The 15,190-nt window shown below is 39.9% G+C and overlaps 1 protein-coding gene across 1 annotated transcript in view; it reads right to left on the bottom strand.

The window, feature by feature from the left end:
- The window catches only part of DISC1 (DISC1 scaffold protein), a 211,701-nt gene that overhangs the window by 177,965 nt on the left and 18,546 nt on the right, over nucleotides 1–15,190 (bottom strand). The window contains exons 2-3 of the mRNA XM_061990989.1: nucleotides 13,933–14,921; nucleotides 10,743–10,812 (exon numbers count right to left, since the gene is read on the bottom strand). Coding sequence (XP_061846973.1) covers nucleotides 10,743–10,812; nucleotides 13,933–14,904 — 1,042 coding nt within the window. The 5' untranslated portion in view covers nucleotides 14,905–14,921. The remainder of the gene's footprint in view (nucleotides 1–10,742; nucleotides 10,813–13,932; nucleotides 14,922–15,190) is intronic.

Here is a 15,190-nt window from a genome sequence, read left to right as displayed (position 1 = left end):
GGCCAATAGGTACAAGCTGGAACATAAGAGGTTCCAAAGAAACACAAGGAAGAATTTCTTCCCTGTGAGGGTGAGGGAGCACTGGAACAGGCTGCCCAGATGCGTTGTGGAGTCTGGGTGAGTTCCTATGTGACCTACTCTAGGTAGAGAGATCTGGCAGACAGGTGGGACTAAATGATCTTTCAAGGTCCCTTCCAGCCCTTGAGATTCTGTGACTTTTCTCTTCCTGGAAAATCTCATCATTTTACACAATATCAAAAAAAAAACCCAATCCAACCACACTCTCATATTTTCACCCTCTTGCCCTAGGTCCTGAAAGGTAGGTGACATTTCATTCTTGTTATTAGTTACATGGTACCAGAGTAACCAGCTGTTGAAGCCTGCCTGTGATTGGGGTGATTTCAGCTCATGCTCACAAGTGTTTTCTCCACCAAGAAAAGGTCATAGTTAAAATACTTCAAACCAACACCCCTCGCACTTCAATTTGAATTGGGGGCAATTTTAATTACTGCTATGTGCTTAAAAGATATGAGCTTTTTTGTTTTATTCCTTTTGTTCTTTGAAAGAACAGGACAGCTGATTCACTATGAACTTGGGCAACAAAGCATGACTTTTGGCCTATGAATATAGAGTAGCAGATATCGCTTGTATGCATTTAGAGAAGGTCAGGATCAGTGTAGCATCCTTAAGTCACCAGAGCTACGTTCTTAGACCTGTAAACATAAGATTTCTGTAGAATTACTAATGCACTATTGAGCTTTATGCTTCCAGTTCACCACTTTGATTCTTGCTTAGATTAAGGATCAAGAAGTTGCTCCCCTTAAATGGTATTTGATGAGCAGGATTTTTCAGCAATGAGGTCCACTAGGAGGCTTTGCACTACATTACGGCATACAGCAGGAACCTCTTCTCTCTGTATACCTATATGCCTATCACTAAGAGAGTCATTTATTTTCAGATGACTCCCACTGAGGACGAAGTGCTCACTGTCACTCAGGATTCATACTGAAATGAGCACAGCTTCAGTCCAGTGCAGAGCAGCTGCCAAAGTCCTTTCACTACACCACCAGACTATTTGCCAGTACTAGGAGTCACCTATACACCTGAAACTGAGCAGGGGAAAGTCAAAACATGGAGGGGGGGGGAAAAAAAAAAAAATTTCTTCAGTAAAAGATTTGAATGTCATTTTAGGGGCAGAAACACACCCTCAGCAATTTGAGCTCTAACAAATACGAAATCTTGTACATCACAGTTTATGCAGGCCTGGTTCATTGCAAACTTAAAGCTTCTTGAACTCTTTCTCCCCAACATTGAACTGTATTGATGATTTCCTACATTTCAACTTCATTCCTTCCCTTCCTGAAGCCTAACTAGTTTCCTTAGTATTCAGACCTCATTCAGAGGTGGAAATAAATTGCCACCTCCATCCAGTGCTGAACTATAGTTGGGAGACTTCACTCAACCCATAGATTCAAACAATTCCCTCTTCTCTTCTTCTTCTCCCATAATCCTAACAGATGCTCAAATCCCGTCATTTCCTCCAGTGCACATATGTCCATAGTGCTTTCCTAATGAAGACTTTGATGCTCAAATCTACCCCAGGTTTGCTCAATGCTGAGCCCAAAGCAAGCATGATCAAACAACTCAGTGCAGTACCAAAGCCAAGAAATATAGACTGAGAAGACTGGGCATTGACAGAGCAATGGCTTTTTAAGATCATTCAGAAGAAACTAAACATGGTTTACATTGTTCCACAAGACCCTTCTGCCTCTGCCATTTCTCTCCATTATTTTAGGATTCCATCACCAATTGTTTAATATTCTACTCCAGAAGCTGACATCAGTCTCATGGATGAAATAGCTCTGGTGAGCAGACAACAAAGCAGTTTTTCTTGTAAGAATTGATGTAATACAGGGGGGTGCATACAGGGATCTGAATACACACAAGACAAGTTCACAGGGACTTTATATATGAAGCAGAAGACGAAGAGGTAAAATGGGAACATCAGTATGAACAGCTCAAAGAAAGGCTGGCTTTTTAGACAGGATTGCCATTCTTAAAGTTTTCAATTCAATTTACCTGAGACTGAAGGCTTTATGCAAGTTTTATACTGGAAGTATTCTTGTTGCCTCCTGCTGAATGGTTACATTTTCATGACCTTCCTGAAATAATTCAGAATAAAGCCAATTAAGGGTGAAGGACATAAAAGGGCAATGGTGGGTACAGAGTGTCTCAGCTGAAGCAGAGGAGAACTCTCAGAACAGCAATCCATTCCAGAAAGCAAGCATCTCCTCCACCTGATCATGCTGACAGACCTCATTTTGCAACTTTATCTGCCATATCATCTACACTGGCCCTATGAATTTATACTATATGTCAAGTGTCCCCCCCTTATATTAACTGGGATAAAAAAAGGGATAAAAAAAGTTTTGCTACCCATCACATTGTTAAATGACAGTTACATGAGTGGATAACATAGCATGTCTGTACATATTACATATTACATCTCTGATTCACAGCACCTCACCTTGCTTTTTCTTCAACTTTGTCATACATAAACCTAATCCAACTCATAACTTCATCTACTTTTTCACACTTCAAAAATCTCAGTGAGCATGGAGACATCTCAATCACTATTCACTTCCCAAATCAAAACCCACCAGGAATCCTGACTAGTATTAGACTGGTAGGATGGTATCAACAGAAGTTTAAACTCAGATAACCCGACATCAGTTTGGATGCTCACACTGTCAGCATTTCCTGCAGTTTTCTAACTCTTTGTCCAGAGTACATTATTGTGCAAGAGTGCTAGTAATTTGAAAATTATCCTTTTCACCTTTTTGATTAGTATTCATTGCCACAACTCCATCACTATCCTAAAGGACTAAAGGTGTTCCATAAAATGGCGTATTTGCTACTTTTACCTTCCATGGGCTAAAGATAAGAAAAGAATACACAGAAGTTTGCATATGTCGAAGGCAGGGCAGGGAAGCATTAGAGGGGGCAGATGTGCATGCAGAACCATGAACACAGGGTGAGCAGGTGGGTCTGGGCATGTGGACAGGAGAAAAACCTTCGGAGAAAGAAGCAACTAGCAAAGGCTGCCCAGGGAGAGTGTGGAGTCTCCTTCTCTGGAGATTTTCAAGACCCACCTGGACACATTCCCGTGTGACCTGATGGACGTGGACCTGCTTTATCTGGGGGGTTGGACTAGATCTCTAAAGGTCCCTTCCAACCCCTTACCATTCTTTGATTCTGTGTAATTTGAGACAATCTCACTTTGCAGAGGAGTTTGGTAAGCAATGGAATGTCTGCAGAATTATCTAATAAAAGCATCCTGTGAAGGAATTTGACGAGAAATCATTTAGCAATCAGCAAGTAGTGTTACCAGTTACCCACAGAGGACTTGCACTGGAAAACTTCTGCCTTTGTTTTCAAATGGTAGCCACAGTCATTCACCATTATTTAATACCCAATTACACAGAAGTTGCATTACCATGCCCTCTAGAAGTTTCTATCCACATCATCATTTATTAGGCAGATAATAATTAAGAAGAGCAGGTGTCCCTCCACTCTCTTAAAATGTTTACATCTGAAGTGGAAGACGAGGGCAGAAAAAACAATTTCTAATCGTTGGTTGAACTAAGAGTTGTAACGTCTCCAGTGGTCATATTGCAAACGAAAGAATTTTCTTATCTGGAGTTAATATTTCTAGAGAGCAAGGGAATATAAGTCTGTCCTGAATATAAAATTGGGCTGCATGATTTTGCAAGTGCAAAGTAAGCAGATGGACTGAGTAGCAGGAGTGCTATGTCACTCACTCAGTGGGTACTGTCCAGATAGCATATCAACACTTCTCCCAAGTTACACCCATCAGAGCTCTATGCTTCAAACTGCAATGCAGCAAGAAAGCTCTTAAATTATCCATAATTGCTTATTTTGTTCAGATTTTTTTATTGCTTGTTTGTTTGTAAAAGACTAGCCAGGCTGTCTGAGAACAGCTTGGCTGCATCATGGACTGGGAAATAGAGCCTGACTATCAGGAGTGGCAGCCCGCAGTGTCAGTTTTAGACAGCAGATGGTCAGAAGAAGAGAAAGGTTCCAAGCACATGGCATGCCAAAACTTCAGCAATTTTATTTTTGTTGAGCAGCTTCCAGAAACACAGGATATAGCTGAAGCTCTTCACACTGGCCAAGATTAAAATGAGAGCACAGTAGAATCCTACAAAATACCACCACTTCCTAAAAATATTTAGGCTGAACAGTCTATGCAAGATGCATGACTACAGCAGCTTCCTTTCCAATATTGGCTAAGAAATTAAAGAAAACATACTGCATTTTCAATGTTGGGGTATAAGCAGACCAACAGCAAGATCCCATTCTACCTCAAAAGACACACCTTGATGTGACAGAAACTGAACAACTGGGCTAAAAAGTGAATTCACATCAAAAGTGTTTGAAGAAGTTGCTGAAGATATATGTGGTACCCATGTAATGAGTAACACAACAACAGAAGTACCCAGAAGGGTTTATCAGATCTCCCTCAAACACTGGCCAGTACTATATTCTTTCAGTGTAAAAAAAAAACCCAGCCTGATGTTTTCCAGCTGTCTCCCTGACAATAAGACAAGGAGTTTCATATCTTTAAATTGTGACTGGCTCAATTCCTGTCCCAGTTTTGTGATTTAAATTAAAAAATAAAGAATCAATAGCAACTGGATAAGTCCAACATAGACTGCACTAAAAGAAACAGTGATGTTACTGCTGCTAGCAGACAGAAGCCAAGCCCAAGCATTTGAATGACAGCTTCTTAGTCCACAGTTTCAGACAGCATCAAACAATAAATGGATACGAACAAAAGGAGTTCTATCTCTTCATTTCAATCTGATGTCTTAGAGAAACACAGACAAGGTGAAAGAGTTGCAAGGCTTGCGTTACCACTGTTTTTTTGCAAGCAAAATTAAGTCCTAATTTATACTCCACTTAAGCACACAAAAGCCCTTTGTGGAGTTTAAGTTGTTCAGCCTATCGTTCTCTGATCCATGCAAGGAAGAACTGGTTTTGAGAACTCACACAAACTCTCACCCTCTTAATAGCTTTATTGTAAATTTATAAAAACTGGAAGATGACACCCAAAATGACATACCCACAGACTTCTGGAAGCTTCTACAAGCCTGTGATGGAACAAGGCTCTTACAGTACAGCACAACAGAAAGTCACCCTGCTCCTCCAGCAGGCATCACCTTTTATTTAACTAGTAGCCTCAGATAAATACAGCTAGGTTTATATGTCATTCTGAAACAGATACAATCCAAAGTAAAATGTATTTTGAGAGTTTTTTCCAGATATAGTTTCTCTCAGATTCACTATCCTTCCTCAGAAAGGAGAGAACTTGCATTTATTTTTGTGTCCTGTTATAGCAGCTATCTATCAGGCAAACATTTTGTTTCAAAATAACAGAAGTACAGTAAAGCAGGGATTGTAATCAACCCTCCTCTGCAAATAATTATTCCAGAAATAAGCAAAACAAGAAAAACCAAAACACACCATCCACCTGCTTGAAGATCAAATTGGTTCTAAAGTTTAAGATCTATGACAAGAAATAGCACTTTAAACTGGACTGGAAAATGAAATTTGGAAAGACAATACAGCTATATATCTGGCCAGGAGTGTGTGGTTACTGCGTAATTCAGAGTTTGCCAGTACCACCATAAGTGGACAAGACCTCTAACAAAAGTAATTTTCAACGCAGATACCATATTGTTTCCTCTCTCTGCAGCTGCTTTAAAACACATAGTTGGTTTAAGGGAGCAACAGCACCTCTGCTGGTGTACGAGAGGCTAATTGCTACAAAGTCTTTCCCTTCTTACACTTTTGATTAACAGAAAGGTGCAAAGCTCCTACACAGCACAAGGTTCTATCCTTGATGCCCTGCAGATGCCGAAACATAGAAAGGGCAACTGGTACAAATAGGTCTCAAAGAGCAGGAAAAAAAAAAAATATACACAAACATTTTTGTGGAGAGCACACAGCAAAGAAGCCCACAGCAGCTCAAGCTTTGAGATCTCAACTAGAGTAACTGAAAGCTCATGTGACGTTACATGTATATACAGTATGAATTTTCATTGCCGAGATAGGATAGGTTTTGCCACAACAAGCACAAATGTTTCTGTATTCTAGCTGCCATGTTGAACTGATGAGGAGTTGCTCTGATTTACTCAACGGCCTTCACTGGAGAACCCCAACTCTTAGCATAACCAGATTGCACAGCGAAGTTACCATTCCCTACCAGTTGCAAGCAGTGAATCTATACATTCCCACTGCTGTAAGAATTTTTGTAACTAAATTAAAAGAAAAAAATCAGTAGTTCTGCAGAAACTTGTATCAGAGTAACAAGACGGCACATGAACCAGTAGTGAAGTTCAGCAGCACCACTCAGTCCTGACCGTCACCAATGCGTTTGCCCCTCATATTAAACAATGTTGAGGACTTCAAGCAGCAGAGAACAGGAAGAGTTTTTACATGTTTGGGCAATAAATTTGTACTGAGCAAAATATACTTGCTTCCACTGCAAGCACAACTCCCACAGACACATAAATATGCTAGTGGGTTTTTTTTTTTACCTCCCGTATTCAGCAGTGTGTTTAACCTTGGAGCTGTCAAGCTCCATCATGAATAATGAGCCATGACAACACTCCAAGTAATCCTTGGAGAACAGACCAATTTTTACTATACACTACACAAGGCAAAACACTGTTATCATATTCCCATGGTACTGTACCCGCTTTGAAAATATACAGTAATGTGGCCATCAAGAGGAGACCACAAGTAAATACAGAAGAAAAATAAGCTACTTCCTGACATTTCACCACCTACAAACACAGAACAAGCAATAAAACATGTAACACCTTAATGGTTTCTATTTAAAATTAAACCAGGACTGAGGAGGAGATTTGCCTCATTGAATATCCATTTCACAGTCAAGGAACATCTGCGTTTGAGACAGCCCATGGGGGACATAGCATGGATGTAGCCCTCTGCTCAGTGATCTTTAACACATGAGCATGAATATGGTACAGAAAAGTGGCCCCTGCCCCAAGTAGTGCCCACAATGCTCTCAGAACAAACATACCTGTCCCTTCTCCAAACACATAGCACTGCCAGAAAGCATATAAAGAAACTATAGTTACTTGAATGACTGAAGCTCCTCTACACCAACACCTGACCATGCTTAGGCAGGCCTTTAAGAAGGCACAGCATGGGTTAAAAATAGCAATGCCAAAAACCATTTCTTCTGTGCATCTCCCAAGTTCAAGGGGAACAGGAAGACAGAGCAAACAGATTCATCTAAAGGAAAGAAAAACTAGGAAGAAATAAGCTGAAGATTTATACTGGGATTCACTTCTCTCCTAAACAGCAATGGAGGGTTTTGGCTCCAAATATCCCTTAAAAAAATAAAATCACCTGTTCAGGACATAAATACTGATCATTGACCCAAACCTGGAAAACACACATTCTGTAACAGACTCCAGCAGCAAGCATCTCTTCTGTGTTTCTGCAAAGTCAAAAAAACCTAACATAACCTTATACCTGACCTGTAGACAACAAGGTGTTTGTTCACAGCTTTGTAGTGGGGAAAAACTTGCCTTTATTTCCATGCCATTTCCCAGTCTCATTGCTACAATTGAGAACACAGTGCATCACTTTCCCCTTTCTCTAGGAGCACAACTTCACCTACACTTTAGTTTCAAAGCTACTGTGAACTATGGGAGCTTTGAAAAAGCTCTGGAAAAGCAGGAGAGCAGCAATATCAGAGACAGTGCATGCCTGCCTTTCCTTAAGCTGCTAAGTTTGTAGTGTCAGGCAGCAGAAACCAGCCTCGAGTACTTTGAAGAGTTTTAAGTGCTAACACATCCATCTCCCTTCCACTGAACTGCTCTTAAAAACCGAGCCCTCTCCTACAAGACCAGATGGCTCTTAAAGTCAGAAAATCTCATTTATGGTTGAGGCTGGAGAACAGCTTCTGCCACTGAAGTGGTAACATACGCAACTTATTTATTGACAAATTAGTTTTCCATTTGGGGGTACAGTCACCCATACTCCTTCTTCATCTACTCTCCTTCCCCTCTTCTCACCTCTTCCACATACCGGGCACTTGGCAGCAATTCACATCATAAGAGATCTCCCCTTCCCCTGCAGACCCCCCAATCAGCAAGACCCATAGAATCATAGAATGTTAGGGGTTGGAAGGGACCTTTAGAGATCACTACACACAGCACTCCTATGATCCCAGGTTCAGCACATTTCTGCTCTTGACAGAGGACTCAGTCTAGCTCTAAGAAGTCCCCTAAATTACAGGGACAATAATTTCCTTTTTAGCATTACAGTTAAAAAGTCCTCAGCCCTCCAACATGCACCATGTCAGTTTCTCCCCCTTCCTAATGATGTATTTTCATTTATGCCTCACATCACAGCTCTGCACGTTTAGCAATTCCATTCCCTGCTAGCAATATTTGGCAATAAAATCTCTTTAAAGAAGGCTAATTGCAGATTTCACTTGAACAGAAATTGGTACTGGGCCAACCTGTAAGCTCTTTAATAAGCTTTCAAACTTCATGCCAGGCAAGACTTTGTTCTCCATCAGGAGTAGCAATGTAGCTCTAAGAGCAAAGGTGGAAATCCTGCCACTGTGAGAGAGGAGGGAAGCTCACAGCTCTAATTCCCCTTGCAGCACTGCACCTTCTCCATCTGAGTCTTTTCTGGAGATACACTGCCTGTGCCTCACTAAAGAAAAATAATGAAAAGTAATCACAAGAAAAAAAGGGGACGCTAACAGTTGTACCAGAAAATGAACAAAGACCGATATGACAGAAACTGGACTCAAAAATTAGGATGCAGTCACGTGCATGGATAGAGAAGGGTATTTTTCTGAGAACACTTGTGTGAAGATGGACTTCCAGTTTTCAAATGGATACAGAAACCTGTGGTAAAGTCTCTCAAGCACCCAAGTATCTACTCACATACCAGCACAAACATATTCTGCCTATGTATGGCAAGACCTTGCACAGAAAAAAGCAATCCTATGTGTGAATGCTCCTCACAACCTTGGTACTGCTGTTACTTTTGCTCTCTGTAAGCTGTGCCTTTCACCTCACACCTGGTGAAATCATATTTCAGCCAGATCCTTTTTTCTGAGAGGAATTAATACAAGACTCTGCTAACCATCCTTTGTGCTACCTGCCTGATAAGTAGGATGGAAACTGAAAAGGCTAATTGATAAAATGATGGTAACAAAGAGATGGTTCCATTTTGAAGATGGAAGAGTAACACCCAGGAAAACTACTGAAGAGCCTTCTGTGCAAGGTTGTAAAGGTCAATGTTTTCCACTGCGGTCCATGACTGCATGGTATCACATGCAGATGTCACACCTGATATACTAAAATTCTGCTGTCAGAGCATCTGACTGCCCAGAGAATCCCAGCTGGAATCTGTGGGCACCATGCACACTGAGCACACATCTGTCACGAAGTCTCCAACTGGGAACTCAACCCATAGGCACTTAAAAAAGAAGAGTTACGAGCATTACACATATAAAAAGTATATACCAATAATGTCTATGACAGAAATTAAACCCATGAATATCTAGGGCATCCTCAGTTTTTAACATACTTAAAGGTCTTTCCCACTGGGATTTGACACACTAAAATAATCACTTGTGACAGAAGCAGACTTTTCTATATAGGTGAGCCTTTAAGAGGCCAATAGAGCCACTCTTGTAAAAGGGCTACACACCTACTGCCTAGATGTTATTAAAAGGAATTTTCATCATCTTGGGAGTCACCTTTGGGGGCAGGGAAGCAGAGTCATAGCACAAACCACAAAGTCTGAGCACTCCCAAACCCCTGAAAGTTCAGAATAAAAAAAAGTGGCGGAAAAGGAAATATCTCGTTCCAACATCATTCTCTGAAGCACCCATGCAGATTCTACTGAAATGTCTGCAGGGCTTCCCAACCGAAGATCAATCTAGCTAGAAGAATGCAATCTAGAACCTCAGAATTATCAAAATAAAAATACCTGAACACAAACTATTGTAATAGGAAACAATTAGGAACATAAGATGTGTGTTACTAGATGCTCTAATTATTAATGCATGCACACACAGAGCTTATCACAAATGCCAAACCATTTGAAAGGAAAAGCACTATTCATATACAGATATTTGCCTGCAACTGTATCATCACCATCTTTTCTAGCTGGTTTTGATTTAACTCAGTGGACATCAAGTCAATCCCACAAGACAGTATCATTCACTTTTATAGCAGCTACTAACCTCCTTTCTGTTTGAGCCCTGCTGTAGTCTCCTGACTAAATGCAGCAAGCAACAAATCGCACTCTGTCAGCAGCCAGTGCCTGTCCTTTCTCCTTTCAAAGCTTTCATTCATTTCTGCCTTTCTGAAAGTCATGCTGCTTCAAAACAGCTGATCCAGATGGTGAATATTTGGATTTCAACCTTACCACATAGTGATGTGGCTCAAGAAAATAAAAACTGTTGCTACCTGCTGCTGACCTACTTCTTTCTTTAATTTGTTTCCTAACACACGACAGAATAAAACAATGCAGTTCATTCCAAACCTATCCATCACTATGTAGAAAATACAAAGCAAAATTAATAGAGGAAGGAGGAGGAAGGAAAAAAAAAAAGCATCATGATGCAGTGGGGGATAGCGAGAAGCAATTCTCACCTTTATCATAGTCATCTTCCTCTATTGCTTTTTCCTGGAGCCTCTGAAGCCTTAAGATCAAGGATTTTATCTATGCAAAGAGAAAGAAGTTAATTACAAAGAAGTTGGACTTTAAAGCATTTAGAATTGTTAATCTCTACATAACATAAAATTTAACAAATTACTACATTGCTACAACAGACCAATTTTGAGAGTTAAGCCCAACATTTTGTAAGTGGACAGACCTATTTGGAAGTCATCTGAATTACAGCTACTTGAGCAACCATGGCTTTAGTCCAAACACATACAGAGAATAACAAACAATAATTCTTGAAAAGCAAAGTGGATCATGTGATCATAGGGTATTTTTCACCCTTTGAATAAATTAAAGTAGGGATTATTAAAAGATTCCGTCAGCATGACATCTACTTCTGATCACATTTTTCTGAACAGCATGCTCTTGATCCCAATCTAACAATGTTTTGCATATATGAGTTTTGAATAGAACACATCCAGAACATCCATATGCAAAGCACAGGTTCTTCTGTAAATAAAAAGAAAAATACAGTTTGAATATTTTGGAACAGGTATAATCATGTTACAGCACAGAAAAATGTGTTCGTATTCAGTCATCACAGTATTATTAAAACATAATTTGGGCTCATCTTCATAACATTGACGTTTGCATTTTCAGAAATGTTTACACTGCAAATGCTAGATAGGGAGCAAAAAAACAAAGCAAAACACGAAGAAAACTCGGATCACATACAGAATGCCCTTTCACATGCAAAAAGAAATTCTTATTTTAAAAAGAAAGTCTTATTTCAAAAGTTATTGCTTCTCTTCATTAATATGACAGGTCTGGACCAGAAGTTCTAAATTTAGTAAAAATCTGAAAGAAGAATTTGGTTAGAATCTTGGCAGTCCTCTCCTTATTGCCATAGCAGTCAGTCTAACATGGCTACAGTTACAAGACTGAAAAGTGCTTTCTTCTTAATAACTTTATACATGACCTGTACCAAACAACTCATTATCTGCACTGAAAAGGTAAGCCTGGATAAAGAAACAGCATACATATTCTCACAGCCCAAAGCCTGAAAGTGCTCAGGAAAGCATTTTCCAGCACAAGAAAATCCATACTCCAGACATTCTGCATTTACAAAATATTTTGGCTTTGCCTGAAACTCTTTTTGTATTAAATACCTATATTTAAATTCTGAATTAGAGAGAAAAACAGGTATAGCAAACGAACAACTTAATAGACAAAGTGAGTTATCAGGACTACACAAATTAGGCAAGACTTCTAAAATTAATGGTATCCTTTCTAAATACAGTATGTGAAACTGGACGATTGAGAAAAGAAATATGAAAAAAATAAAGCCAGAAAAGAATCAAAAAATGCTTGATTAATAATAACCCATAGGATGCCCCAGAGCAAAAACAAACAAAAAGCAACACTGCGTATACTCTCTTTTCCTCAAAGCTTTTATTTATCACATCCTGAAACTCCAATCTTTTTCCTCTGAGGCTGGTGAGAAGTGTGTAACATATTGAAGGGAGGAGCTCTGAATCCTCACCATAAATTATTTTCTGTATTTTATGCCATTCTTTTGATAAGAGTTTTAAAGAAACCTGCAGAAGGAATTATTCAAGTGACATTTTTTTCATACATAAGATGTATAAAAACCATCTATACTGACAGTTCACCTTTACTGCTGTTTGTAGCATTTACTCCATCATGCACTCATTGTGGCAGGTCATTTAAAGTCTGCTTGGGTACCACAGGCCAGGCATGCCCAAGGCAAACCGACTGATACTGTCACAGAAAAGTGCTTTCTATTTGCATGCTAGTAAGATGTTTGGAGCTCCACAATCAAAGAGCTCCTTCAGAATGGCATGTCCTATATCTGTACCATGTGATGACCATTTATTTTTTTTAATAAATACAGGAAAAGCAGGATTTTAACAACTTTGGTATTTTCTCTTTTTTAACTACCATTGCCTTTGTTCCTTTCTGAAAAGTTAGAGACTTGCTCATTATCATTACAATAGCAAGATACTTCAAATTAAACATACACGACTGGCTAACCAAGGGCAAAGACATCTGAAGGCACAAATCCCCAATTCTCCATTCAATGACTTAATGAATACAGAAATTAAAGATAGCAATGTTTCTTTTGTGCCTATCAAATAAGCATATTCAAAGGACAAAAAATAATTTCATATTTTGATTATGTTATATATTCCCAAATTTGCAGAAAATTAATTTCCCAAACCATCCCAGACTATGGGCACATTCTCATTCCAGGCATGAAGTCAAAGAAGCTGCTCCATATCAATATGTGTGAAGTACGTCAATATGCATCTTCCACAAAAATTATTAAAAGAGAATCATAAGCTCATGTCAGATGTCACGGACAGGAGAGCAAAAATAAGAGTTTCTCAAACTTCCGCCTTTCCTAGGAAGGAGAGTTGTTGAAATTCTCTCCAGAGTAGGTTGTTTCATCAGGCCTAAAGACAATATAGAGCATCTCAGAAGGTATGTTTGAGCTGAGAAGTCACAAGAATCTGTGTTTGGGCAGAGAGGAACCTCACAAGGTTCAACAAGGGCAAGTGCAGAGCCCTGCACCTGGGGAGGGACAACCCCATGCACCAGGCTGGAGTGATCTGCTGGAGACTCAACTTTCATTTTTCCTCATGCAGGGATAGTACCTATCTATTAGAATACAGGCTACTCTCATACAGGTGCTTGACTCCAAGAAATCTTTGGCCAAACTTACACATTTTCAAACATAAAGTTTAGTGTTGTTAAATCAATGTGCTTCAAGAACAGAGTTCTTACCACCCCAAAATTGTGTACTACACATACTCCAAACTACAGACAAAACAGCCACCTGTGAAAGAAAATTAATCCAACAAATACCAAAAACTGATGCAAGACGCACTAGAAATGAGCATCACAGTTTAGTAGGACATATGAATAGGGTATTGCAATGCCATCACCATTTTTTTTTTAAAATAAAGAATCAAGAAGAAAATTAAACTAGTTCTCTCTGTTTTATCATTCAGAGTGCTACTGTAAAACTCTACCAACAAAGGCTGCAAAAGCCACTAATATCCCAACTCCTATGTCAACTTTGACTTTGGCAATATAAAACCAAATTTTTTCAGGGCCAGGGGGAGGAATCAAAGACAAAGTGAGTTTACTAACCTTTAATGTACTGCGGTTGCCAAGCAGGCAGTCCTGTAGCACTGGTTCATATTTTTTCATCAAAGTATCCCAATTATGGTCACTAACAGTAAAGCTACTTTCATAGCCTGAGGTGACAGAAGAGCCAGCAGATGCTGCATCCGAGGAATCTGTAGAGTATGAAAATGTCGCATCTGTATCTGAGAGAGAGACAGTCTCACAGTCTTGTAGTTTTTCATTTGATCTGGCTGCATTTTCATATTCCAAATCCTCACTGGGCCTGGAGAAGCAATGCAAAGTTCCCAAGTGCTTATGAGTCTTCGCCACTTCCTCTGGCTTCTGCAGATTTCCTGCAGTACTGGGATGCAGAATATACTCAGTTTCCTTGGTGGCTGACTTGCCTTCAGCATCGCTTGTTCCAGAGGCAGAGTTCAGGGAGAGCTGTATGAAGCTGAAACTTGAGCTAAAGCTATCATGTGCACCAACAGAACGAGAAACATCATCTTTGTGTTGATATTCACAGTTGTTATTCACTTCTGTCTGATTCAAAGCATACATGTTTGGGGGCTTGCTCACTTCAGTGCCATGACTTTTCTGCCGTGTACAGCATGTAGCAAAAACATCTCCTTTGCTTGTTGATGCAGCAGTGTAAACCGCTATCGCTGTGTTTTCCGACTGTGGACTCTTACAACATGAAAGATCTTTGCAGCATCCTGGCATATTTCCAGTAGTGGCCAACATTGTTGCCCCGTTAGCAGGAACTACAACACTACCTCCTGCACTAGAGCGTAAGAACTCAAAATTATTTTGGCACCGTCTGCGTAGAGAGTGGTTCTCAACGTCTCCACAATGCTGCCTGCCATGTTTGAGCTCTTCTGGGCTGAACGGTTTGCAGGCACTCAGGGACTGAACCTCTGTTTGTTGCCGAGCTTCTGGCCTCATGTATCCAGGCCTTTTTGCCAGTTTCTTTTTACGAAGAGAGCCTGCAGGCATTAAGTGTTCCTGAACATCTAGGGGAGGAGGGAAAAAAAGACGTCAAAGAGCTTCAGTAGTTTTCTAGGCTTAACATATTGCAGCACCTGAAAATAATTGTTTCAGGAATTTCAAACAGGGCATCCATTTCAACAAAACAAAGGCACTGACCACACTGCAGACAGGGGAGAAAGGGTATTGCTGGAGAAAGCTATGTGTATTCATTCATTTTCTAAAGAGTATACACTTGAGAACTCACTAACATAATCAAACCTGTGTACAATGAATTGTATCATCTTCCCTATTG

This window comes from Colius striatus, chromosome 2, assembly GCF_028858725.1.
Source record: "Colius striatus isolate bColStr4 chromosome 2, bColStr4.1.hap1, whole genome shotgun sequence".
NCBI classification, from domain to species: domain Eukaryota; kingdom Metazoa; phylum Chordata; class Aves; order Coliiformes; family Coliidae; genus Colius; species Colius striatus.
The sequence above is the reverse complement of the archived record's forward strand: the minus strand, read 5'-3'. Positions and strand labels throughout refer to the sequence as shown.